Below are 12,395 nucleotides of genomic sequence, written 5' to 3'. Positions count from 1 at the left end.
ATTTGAGTTAAATTCAAACATTTCGAATTCAATAAACTTTACCAGACATTTCGTTACATAGTAATATTTGACAGACTTCTCCGTTGACAATTCTAATTGACCTACTCAATATTGGGATATTTGAAAGAGACAAAAAAAAACTATTTCAGCTCTTGGTTCAAGTTTGCAAACTTTCTCCATAAATTTGAGGGAACTTGCATTGATCGGAGAGTGCTGCTTAGCTGCAAGTGTTCATGTAAGATTTAGTTCTTGCAAGGAGCACATGTCCCATAATTTAGCTTATGGTCGTTTAAGCCAATCATTATAAGTTCCTTCAAGAAGAAATGTTGGGACTAACCGTTCCTAGTCGAACAGAAACCACAACAGTACACGAAATCTATTTTCTTTTGCTTTTTTGAAATTTCCAAATTTGTGGTTAGCATGTAACGATTAATTCGATAAAGTATATTATTGTGGCAGTTGCCATTTCCTGTAGATTATGCGAGAAATCGTCACTAAATAGAGTTTCTTACTGAGCGAAGACGGTCCAGTGTGAAGTTTTCTTTGCACTGATAGAATATATTCGTAAATCGCTAGAAATTAGTTTCGTACAGAAAATTTTCGTAAAATATACGAATTTTTCGTACATCTATTGGAACACTTTTATTTTTTACTACGAGTTTTTCGTGAAAGCCATGAAACGACTTTCGTTGGCTTATTACGAAATGGCTTCATTAGGCAAACGAATTGTTCGCTGGTATATACGAAAGTCTTTATAATATTTACGATCACCATTCGTCAAACCGTCAACGTCAAAGGAGCTTCAATAGAGTTAGAACATGGAGTCATTGTCGCTATAGTCAGATATTCTGGTTCTGGAAAATCCAACCAGCAACAATCGTATTTTCTCTGGTTCTAAACAATGGAATCACTTCGGAAGTAGTGTGCTGTTTTCGTACAATGATGCGCTATCCTGCGCACTACTTCCGATATCATGGATTAGCACTAAACAGGAGAAAAACCGATTGTCGCTGGGTGGATTTTTCCAGTTTTCAACTGCAACCAGAATAGGGTAAATGTACTATAATTCGCCCCCCTAAAACATCTGTTTGCGGAAAAACTTTAAATTTTAACAATTTTGAATTGCTCTAACTAATTTTATTTTATCATTCTCATCACGTATCATATAATATCCAATAATCCTGTATAAAAGGTATTTAAAACATAAAATTAACGAAAAAATAACAATATTCTAAATCAAGATGTGTTTCAATTTTCGTTCCCCTAAATTTAATCTTCGTCCCCCTCTTGCTCTATTCTTTCGCCCCCGTGCACCCACGCACAATTTCACGACGTCTATCATGCTACAATATCACAGAATTGGTAATAGAGAAAAGATTAGTCAAATCCAGATTATATTTTCAAAAACTAACTATTAAATAAATAATACGTTAACTTACAAGCTCTTGTATTTATAGTATTGTTATGTTGTGTTGCGAAACGACCGAGAAGCAGACCAAGTCCGTTCGTTCGCGAGCGTGTACGAATAGCATGTCTACCGCTCTTCATCGTTCGCGCCCGGGTGAAGCAAAATCTCGAGCGGGAATACTCGCGAGAAACCCAAGCTTTCATCTAGTATGTAGAGCATATCCAGGAAGCTTTTCTCGCAGTCTCGTGTGCTTTGTTATCTCGCATGCGAGAAATGCGTTGAAGAGCACACGCGAGTGTGGATGCACGAAGAGCATGGACTACTAAGAGTGTTCTCGATATTTGGCGCGAACGAGGAAGGCGATGTACGCGCCAACGAACGAGAATAGCAACGTGCAAAAACGAACAAACCATTCGTTAGCTAAAACACATTACCAAAAATACTCTACATGCTAGAAAAATCAAGACACCCCAAGGCTTCTCACTACATTTACGTATTTGCACAGGATTAAAAATTTAGTTGCTTTCGGTTTTGCAGCAAGTGCAATGGATACATTTCGTTCAAATATTTCGAATATACCCAAAATGACTACAGATGCTCACTTTAATTAAAGGGATACATGTGTAGATCCAAAAATCGAAAAAATAATTATTCTTTTATCTTTCTTAACATTATATGCAAAACTACTCCATGTGCAATGAAATTTCCAATACACATGAGACAATTATACGTAGAGCGGCAGTATAAGTTCTTAAGACTGTTTTCCCAAATTGTTATAAAGATCCAAGCAGTAGAACCAACATTATAGCATATTTCACTATTCCCTAATGAGGTCCCAGGTATATCAGTTATGTGTCCAACAAAAAAAACACCTTTAACAGGCCAACGAGGGTACCCGGGTACCACAAATTGAAATGCTCATAACTATGGCTTCCTTTAACCGATTTGGACACTTTTAGATGTTTTGGATTCAGGAACTCGTCTACTTTTTGATTCTGTACAATAGAACTGGAATAATGGATCTGGTTTTTGGTAATCCGGATTTTCCGGAGTAATGTTCCGGTACTAGGATATGCTTTGTAAATTTTAATAATGTCCTAGCAATAAGAGTATCAAAGCTCTTCAAATTTTCTCGGAAGTCTGTTTTTTATTGTTACGGGAAGCTATGGCAATTTGAAAAATGGAATTGGAATGGAATGGCCACTCACGGCCCCACGGGAACCTGCTCCGGAATGTCCGTTCCGGGATCAAATCACCAAATGGTTCCAAAACCACGAGATAAGCCTACTGATGCAATTCCAAGAATTTTGATACCCATATTGCTAATATTCCATTGAAGTTCGCAAATAGTACCCCAGCATTGGAACCTGCTTCCGGAAACCCGGATTCCCGGGAATCGAATGAAGTAACCCAATTCATTTTTACCAAGCCAAAAGTGGATGAGTTCCTGAATCCAAAACGGCCAAAAATATCGAAATCGGTTGGATATTACCTTAGTTATGGGCATTTTAGTTTTGTGGGTACCCGGGTACCCACGTCGGCCTGTTACGTAGTAAAAAAATTCAGGAGCCCATCCTCACTCCCACCCTTACTATATCAACAATATTATTAACCCAAAAGCTTGACTTAGTGAAGTTCTAAGATGTCACAAAATTTCAATTTCCAGCTATGGATAAAACATAGAAATTTAATTAATTGAAACTTAAAAAGGTACCCGGATACCGCATCGGACACACAACGGATATACTAGAAACTTTGCACGTGATTATCTCGAAATCATGTTTTTCCAAAAACATCTTTGCTGTGACTACGATTGCCGAAAATATTTTCAACCGATGTCAAATTTTTTTTAATTGTTTGTAAATTAACTGTCGTGTACTTGAATGATTCCATTTTTTCGTCAAAGTTTTCATAGCAATGTTATGAATTTCTTAAAAAAAAAAATTTCAGTGATAATAGAAAAATAATGGCTTTTTTGGAAAAATCGTTCCCGTTCGCAAAAATAAAAAAAATTACAATGCAAATTTCAAGGATTTTTTATATTTTCAAATGAGCTGTTATACAGAAATCGTAGTCAAGGCAAATCTCTTAGAGAAAAACGCGCTTTTGCGGAAAACTTTTGCTAAAAAATCGATGAATAGACCTATGGACAATGTTAATACATTAAACGAAAATAGGAAAAATATAAACTAGGTGAATGTTTAACGACTGTGGGTATATACTTATTATGCGAGTTTCGGCAAAGCAGTCAATAAAACAGCAAAAACGATTTGTTGTTTCAATGTCCGACAGTTTCGGTGAATGTATTTCACCTTTTTCAAGGATTCTGTAATTTTTAGTATTTCCGTTACAAATATGTCCGTTTGTCTGTGAATGAATACTTACAGAAACTATACGTTTTGTTGTTGTGTATGTTTGTATGTCCAACATTGGTTGTCTATAGTGTGTAATTTGTAATGGCGTCCGATAGTGACTATTTTTAGGAATAACGATTTTATAAAAATTATTGGCTGTACATCTGTTTGCTTACTTACATCATGTGTAACAATATTTATGCGACTCACTGTTAACAGAATGAAAAAGCTTGCTCGCTATAATTCTACAAAGCTTGATTTTCTGTGCACTAGTTAGAGCGAATATTTTTTGGTTTGTGTCTCTCCTTTTCCGTCTACTATTTTTGACATGTTCATTTATGTATGTGTGTGAGTGTGTGGTGTCATAGTCGTATTTTGACAGTTATTGTCGTATATGCTACGTTTGTTTTGGTTTTTGAGAGAATGTATAATTCCAGCATAGATTGTGTTTAAGCCTTCAGTGTCTGTACGTCTGTTGATACTATTTTCATTGGTGATGATGTGGCAAACTTCGATGAACGGTAGTGCATGTTTTTTGTTGTGTTTGTCTATAATTTTTGTGTTTTTTAGGTCGAATCTATGATCCTGGGCGATGCTGTGTTCTAACAAGGCAGTTTTTTCCTTAAGTGCTACGATTTCTGGGTCGGTGGCGGTGAGTCCTAGTTGTTTGTATTTATCCAGTGCATTGTAGTGTGTTTGATGTCCGTAGATCCTAGTTTTTAATTTGTTAGTCGTCATACCTATGTAACATGCTGGACAGGATTCGCATGGAATGCTGTATATTATGTTGTTTTGTTGATCGTCAGGTACTGGATCCTTTAGCTTTGTGAATAAGTGTCTAACTGTTCTCGTGTTGTGATGTGCTAGTCGTATGTTTTTGTAATCGTTTTTCAGGTGCTTGTCGATTTTGTTCGACAGGTGAGGTATGTATGCTATAGATCGGTAAGTATATTGCAGGGTTTCTTCATTTGCTGGTGGGATGAGTATGTTGCTGTGGTTCCGTTCGTGCATTCGGTTGATTAGTCGGTTTCGTAGGTTTCTTGGATAATTGTTTAAACTCAGCTGTTGGTGTATTATTTGTGATTTTTCATTAGCCTGTAGATTGGTGGACAAGTGGGTGACTTTTTGAATGAAGTTTTGGGCCATATTTAGTTTTTGATGAAGCGGGTGGAACGAGTAGTAGTCCAAGAATCTGCCACTAGCAATGGGTTTTATGTACCATTCACTTTTGATGGTTTGGGTGTCTGTTCGAATTAGTAGTAAGTCCAAAAAGGGTATTTTCTTATCTACTTCAGTTTCATAAGTGAACTGGATGTGCTCGTTGTAACTATTGAATGTTTGTAGAACATGGTTTAGTTGATCCATTGGTATGGCTAGAAGTAGGTCGTCGACGAATTTTTTAATGAAGGCTGGTTTGCAATTGAGAGTTCTGGTTACTGTATCTAGTAGTGTTTCCATAATCAAGTCGGCTAATGCTGGCGAGAGTGGGTTTCCCATCGCTGTTCCAAAAATCTGTAGGTAATGTTTGTTGTCGTATTTGAAGTAGCTTGAGTCGATGCAAAACTCTACAATTTCTAGAAATAAGTCCAGATTTATGTTTGTGTCTCAAAAACCAAAACAAACGTAGCATATACGACAATAACTGTCAAAATACGACTATGACACCACACACTCACACACATACATAAATGAACATGTCAAAAATAGTAGACGGAAAAGGAGAGACACAAACCAAAAAATATTCGCTCTAACTAGTGCACAGAAAATCAAGCTTTGTAGAATTATAGCGAGCAAGCTTTTTCATTCTGTTAACAGTGAGTCGCATAAATATTGTTACACATGATGTAAGTAAGCAAACAGATGTACAGCCAATAATTTTTATAAAATCGTTATTCCTAAAAATAGTCACTATCGGACGCCATTACAAATTACACACTATAGACAACCAATGTTGGACATACAAACATACACAACAACAAAACGTATAGTTTCTGTAAGTATTCATTCACAGACAAACGGACATATTTGTAACGGAAATACTAAAAATTACAGAATCCTTGAAAAAGGTGAAATACATTCACCGAAACTGTCGGACATTGAAACAACAAATCGTTTTTGCTGTTTTATTGACTGCTTTGCCGAAACTCGCATAATAAGAAAAATATAAAGATTGTTTAATAACCAATTTGTGTATTCAAAATCGCTTGTACCACTGTTGGAACACCTGTACCAATAGCGGTGCAATCGCTAATTTCGGGTCCTATTGTTGCAAATCCCATTGATTTCTTATGGGACTTGGAACTATAGGTACACTATATCAACAATAGGTGCAAGCGAGCTCAAAATTCAAAGAAGATCTTTTTTTTTAATAGTTATTTGAGCAAATTTCAAGGATAACAGTTTTATTGTCGCATAATTTTAGTGCGATGAATCGATAAAAGAATATTTGTTGATGGTTGGTACTTTAGTTAAGCGCATAACCCACTACTGCAACTATTGGTACACCTCAACTATAGGAGCACCCACCCTATTAATATTTATTCATGTTCACAAGTGGGTTTTTGCAAATTAGACATTGTACTACGCTAGACGCTAAACCTCAATATATATAATATATATATATATATATATATATATATATATATATATATATATATATATATATATATATATATATATATATATATATATATATATATATATATATATATATATATATATATATATATATATATATATATATATATATATATATATATATATATATATATATATATATATATATATATATATATATATATATATATATATATAAGGCTTTCCAAACGAATTAATTTTTGGCTTGTTTCTTTATGAACGATTAAAAAATGAATGGAAAAGTTGTATTTTGATAGGTTTTGTTTTCCTTACAGAGAAAGCCTATAAACCTGCTTGGTGCTGTTTAGAATCCGCATATGACGCATTATATTCGTAAAACACACCAAACATTACGTTTGTAATAGGTTTTCTAATTATTATTGTTATATTTTAATTGAATTGTTAATAACATATAGAAATCGAAAACAACTGCGCGGGATTCAAAGATAGATTGCAGAATCTGACTATCTTCACAGCAACTGAATAGGTAGAGAGCAGTCTTGGGGCGCTCTTATTTTTCCAGTATATAACAAAAGTACTTTCATTTAGTTACCAAGTAGTTTATCCGTTTTTACTCGGTTTAGCGATGTTGACCTTAGAAAGAGTGAATAGCTTTGTAAATAGCGAAAAGCAAAGCGAAAACAGGTTATGGTATTTTAGAAAATTGTCTATTACAGCCGTCTATATTACTTTCTAGAAAATCAGAAATCGCTTGAAGCTCCATAATAGAAGTTGTGGTGAAAACTGTTTTTGAGAGGCCTTTCACAAACAACGCCCTGTATCTCGAAAACCAAGAGTTTCCGAAAGAAATCTTCCTGGTAAGTTTTTGTACAACTTTATTGAAGTGAGTATTTTTCTATCTAAATTATTGAAGAACATAAATTTCGTAACTTACTATTAATGGGATTAGTCAACGATCCGATGTGATTGAAAGAAGGAGCGTTTTATTTCAAGAAATTTCCTCAAAGACATCACATAGCTAAAATCAATAGTTTACTTTGAGACCACTGTGGAACGGGGCGAAGATAGAAACCCATACGAAGCAAAGAACGCTATATGGGGTTTCGCCAGGGGCGAAGATTAGAATTGAGTTTCATCTTGCGTTAATTTTCGCCACTTATTAAAATTGTTCAAACTTAATTAAATAACGGTAATAATCGCGGATGTGCGTTGACATGTATTTCTGCAATGCTCAAAAACATTACTATTGAATATTCTAACGCTTACTCACAAAATTTATATAACTTTCCCCGCGATAAAAAATTGCCACCATTTTTTGTTTTCAGGAAAATAAGTGCTCTACAGGTATTACTTTATTTACGATTAAAAATACGTTATGAAATATTTTTGTTTAAATTAGGGAATTTTTTACATTTTATTCGTCTTAGTTTGTTTTTCAATAATAGCCGAAAGCGGAGGTCCAGATCGTAAAGCAGATAGAATTATTTGTAATTATTCTACAAGGGGGGGCGAAAATTAGGGAGGGGGCGAAGAATAATACTTCTACCCTAATTGTTGATTATCACGACGGTCTCGGTCAGACTATTTAATAGCCGTATCCGTGTCCGCCGGATTCAGAAAAATTTCCTGAACCTCTTTCGTTTCATTTGATCCAGAATCCAGAGCAGTACGGATTCAGTTAAGCCATCGCGAACCGCTTGTTGGTTTTGTATGAATAAGTTTGAGTTTTTCTCTCCAGTAGCAATGTCAAAATTATATGCTATTAAATACGAAAAATTCTCTTGGATGAACGAAATGAATTCGTGTCTCCAACGAGATTGTTCGTAATATACACAAACATTTATTAAAATAAACAAAATATTTCGTTTTATTCACGAAAAATAATGTCGTTTTCAATGACGACATTCGTGCAATATACACTAAATAAGTAAAATTTACGAAAACTTTCGTTCATCAAGCGGCCATTTCTACATACCACAATAAAATCGATTTTGCCGGATCTATATCTTTAATTAAAAAAACGGTGTTGTCAAACATCGATTCCAAAAGATCGAATGAAAAAATAAGACGATAATAAATACGAAAACTTTTCTAAGATGAACGAAAAGAATTCGTGCGACCAACAAAATCGTTCGTAATATACATAAATGTTTATTAAAATAAACGAAACATTTCGTTTCATTCACGAAAAATAATGTCGGTATCAACGATAACATCCGTGCAGTGTACATTAAATGTGTAAAATTTACGAAAGCTTTCGTTCAGCAAGCGGCTATTCTTGTTAATGAAATGAACGAAATCTACTATTTACAATGTACGAAAATACTTCGTTGCAGAAAACGACGAATGAATTCGTGCATTGCATGGTCGATTTCGTTATATTTACGAATTTATATTATCAGTGTGTCGTTTGCTGTTATGATCCATGCTGGACTGGTAACGATTTCGGAATTCTCAAAGTGAAAATAAAAGTCGCAAGGACATATCAGCGAAGCGAAAATAAAAGTCGTAAGGACTTATCATGCTTTATAAAACCCGCTTCAAATATGTTAGAATATAAAAACCGGATATAAATTTCAAACATAAAAAATGGACTGGGACGCTCCTTCGTAAGAGTTACCTAACAGAAACTTCAATATAAAAAACCAGAAAAAAATATGTCCGATTGTTACAAAGTAGTTTTTTTAGCCGGCTTTTAATCTTGAACATCATGATAAACGGATGCTCCTTCATACGATTTATTTTTAACCGGTTTTTATACTTGAGGTTCATACTTGCTGAGTTTAACGGGTGAGAACTTTTTAAGCGATTGTTATGCTGAAGGATCTCTATCCGTTTTTTACGATTGAAGTTTATTGCCGATTTTTATATTCTAATATATTTGAAAGTGTCTGTCCTTGCGACTTTTATTTTCGGCCGCTCAATTATAACAGTTGATTTTGACGCCTTTATCCTAGATTGTGCGAAATACATTTGTTACCACCGGCAATTCTGACAGCACTGCCAACGGGTCGATAGGGGATGATTAGGCAGTTTTACGTATTGTGCGAGCAGAGCAGGCATTCGATGCAACGTGTTATCATTTAATTAAAACAATAATTACAGTCAGTATTTCGGATGTGGAATTAAAATTAGAGGATTAGAATTCTTTGAAGGTATTAAATTTGAAATATTGAAATAGCGATTTGTAGTAGTAAAAATCTTAAATTATAGGAAGCTAGGTGAGATACCTCGTAAGGAATTACTTAACCTCACTACTTGGAACCACACTAAAATTGTGAGTTGAATTATCAATTATTAAAACGTGAAATAATAGAAATAAAATTTAGCTTTAGCTGATGGAATAAATTATTTCGTCTGCTGATTGAAGGTGTGAAAACCTCCCCTTGGTGCACGGCAACAATAACATTCCTTTTGAAAACAAAATATGATTTGAATTCAAAAAAATCTTGTAGCTTTATCCTCAGATGCATGAAAATCTTTAAATATGCCCCAAAAAATAATTTTAAACCCAAAACTCAAAGATTTTTGTTCACTGTAACTTATATTACGTTAATTTTGAAAAAGATAAGCAGGGTTCTTAATCGAGCGTTGAAATTAGTCAAATATTACAATGGTGTCAAAAGTTTCATCAAATTTGTTCAAATAGAATGGTTGAAGTTCTTGACAAATGAATTTTATACGGAGAAGCTGATAGAGAATCTGGTATTACAATTTTCGGCTAAAGTCTTCTCAAGCCCTCAAATTCCTCTGAATGCACTGTTCAACTAAACCCAACTATTGGCAAATAAAATATGTGCGAGGAAATTGATTTACAAACCGCTCGGCCTCCTGTAAAACTATCTTAGACATAACTTCGTCAAAATCCTAACAACTTTTCAGGATGATTTCAGATCGATTTCCAGTTGTTAACAAAGTTGTACACAATTAAATTATCTATCAGATTCTCACTTTTAGCGTTGTTTGAATGTCTAAAGCACCATCTAGCTATGTTAACTAGTTCTAATATAAAACCTATATGTTTTCACGAAAAAAGCTTTAAAAAAAGTTTATCTAGACCCCCCAACGGATTATTTCGAAATTGTTTGCAAATGAAAGGGGATAGTCCATTCACCGTGAGCTGGTAGAAAATAATTCTCAGGGAACGACGAAATAGCATCTTTCCTTGTGGTAGACGGAAATTCATTCTGCAAAATACACATTACTCTGTGCATCTTTTCTAAACGCGGCTATAAATATCCCATTTCGTAAACATACCGCGTTTCGTCGACCGCAAGCTGAAAGCTTCATCCTCCGTACCACATTTGGAAAGAACGGCCTCGAAACCACGCACACCCACACACCGTCATAAAGGGCGAACACGAAATTATTGCGACACCGAAAATGTCATGCCAATTTTCTTATAATATTTAAAATCAAAATTTTAGGGTAGTTTTATACATATATTTACTTCAAAAATCAAAAGAAAAGTTAATCGATGGAGCCTTGAGTGTAAAATTGAACGCATTTTCGCTTGATGCGCTCCTTCAAAGTCTTTACAGTGTCATCCGGTACCAGTTTCTCAGTTTTTTTTTTCCATTTTCTTAACATATCCTTCTCGTCTTTGACTGTCTTCTTGCTCTTCCGAAGTTCCCGCTTCATCATTGCCCAGTACTGCTCCACCGGGCGCAGCTCTGGACAGTTTGGCGGATAAATGTCCTTTGGAACAAAATGGACAAAATTGGCCTCATACCACTCCAGGACACTTTTAGAATAGTGGCATGATCCCAAATCTGGCCAAAATAGCGGAGCTTTGTCGTGCTGCTGCAAGAACGGCAAAAGGCGCTTCTCGAGGCACTCAGATTTGTAGATCTCGCCATTGTTTGTGCCCTTTGTCACGAAAGGCTCACTCCTCAATCCGCAAGAGCAGATGGCCTGCCAAATGAGATATTTGGAGGCGAACTTCGACATTTTCTTCTTCTTAAATTTGTCGTCAACCTAGAACTTGCTCTTGCCGGTTAAAAACTCCAACCCCGGAATTTGCTTAAAATCGGCTTTTATATACGTTTCGTTGTCCATCACACAGCAGCCATATTTTGTCAGCATCTTCTCGTACAGCTTCCGTGCCCGAGTTTTAGCCGTCGATTGTTGCCGCTCATCGCGGTTTGGGAAGTTCTGTACCTTGTATGTATGTAGTCCAGCTCACTTCTTTGCATTCTGGACGTAGCTCTGCGACATGCCGATATTTTTAGCCAAATCACGGCTTGAGATGTTGGGATTTGCTTTAATCATCCGCTTCACCTTTCTTTATGTTCTCCGGTCCCGTTTTTCTTCCAGCTCCTTTGCCGTGGTCCAACGTCAACCGCTCCTGGAACCGCTTCAACACTCTGGAGACGGTTGAATGGTGAATGTTCAACATTTTTCCCAACTGCCGGTGCGACAGGTCAGGAAATTCCAGGTGTTTGGAAAGAATTTGTTCTCTCGACTCGCGTTGGTTCACCTCCATTTTCGTTGAATCGAAAAACACGACTTCGAGTTTGACAGCATGTAAACAATACACATCAATGAGAGAGTGTGCAAAATTTGGTTGATTTTTACCCAATGGTAAAAAAGTTATGCCCTGTTGAATGTGTCGCAATAATTTCGTGTTCGCCCTTTACATCCGCAGTTCAAGCGCTATCATTTCACGTAGGAAGAAATTCAGCGAATGAAGATGGTGCCATTGTCGCTCATTGATGATAAATTTTTGGTGTACATACGTCCTTGCAATTTCATCCTTCATTCCAAGTCACGCACCTCGGCTGATAGGTGATCAGTAGACAGACACGGTATACGAGTACCACGGTTTCAAGCCTGATGTGCGCTTGAGATATGATCTGTTATGTTCGCTGGAAGTGGCTGAACGAGACGGAGTGTCTAAAACATTCCTGTCTTTGTTGGCGTAAAGAGGTTTATAAACGGGTTAATTTGTTCCCGTGGGAAACATGTTTAAAAGTTTTATCCAACTGTATTGAAGTTGACGAATATTGCTTGTCAAAACTCCTCCTTCATATTTA

At 35.8% G+C, this 12,395-nt stretch overlaps 2 protein-coding genes across 2 annotated transcripts in view; both read right to left on the bottom strand.

The window, feature by feature from the left end:
• The window catches only part of LOC131689725 (protein O-mannosyl-transferase TMTC1-like), a 739,528-nt gene that overhangs the window by 444,940 nt on the left and 282,193 nt on the right, over positions 1–12,395 (bottom strand). The window lies entirely within an intron of this gene.
• On the bottom strand, positions 3,488–5,428 carry LOC131689728 (uncharacterized). Its single transcript, XM_058975017.1, has 2 exons — positions 3,943–5,428; positions 3,488–3,881 (listed from the first exon to the last, which is right to left on the bottom strand). The coding sequence occupies exon 1, from the start codon at positions 5,257–5,259 to the stop codon at positions 4,099–4,101; it is 1,161 nt and encodes a 386-aa protein (XP_058831000.1). The 5' UTR covers positions 5,260–5,428; the 3' UTR covers positions 3,488–3,881; positions 3,943–4,098.

The sequence above is a fragment of the Topomyia yanbarensis genome, chromosome 3 (genome assembly GCF_030247195.1).
Source record: "Topomyia yanbarensis strain Yona2022 chromosome 3, ASM3024719v1, whole genome shotgun sequence".
NCBI lineage: Eukaryota > Metazoa > Arthropoda > Insecta > Diptera > Culicidae > Topomyia > Topomyia yanbarensis.
This window is presented reverse-complemented; position numbering and strand designations above follow the sequence as displayed.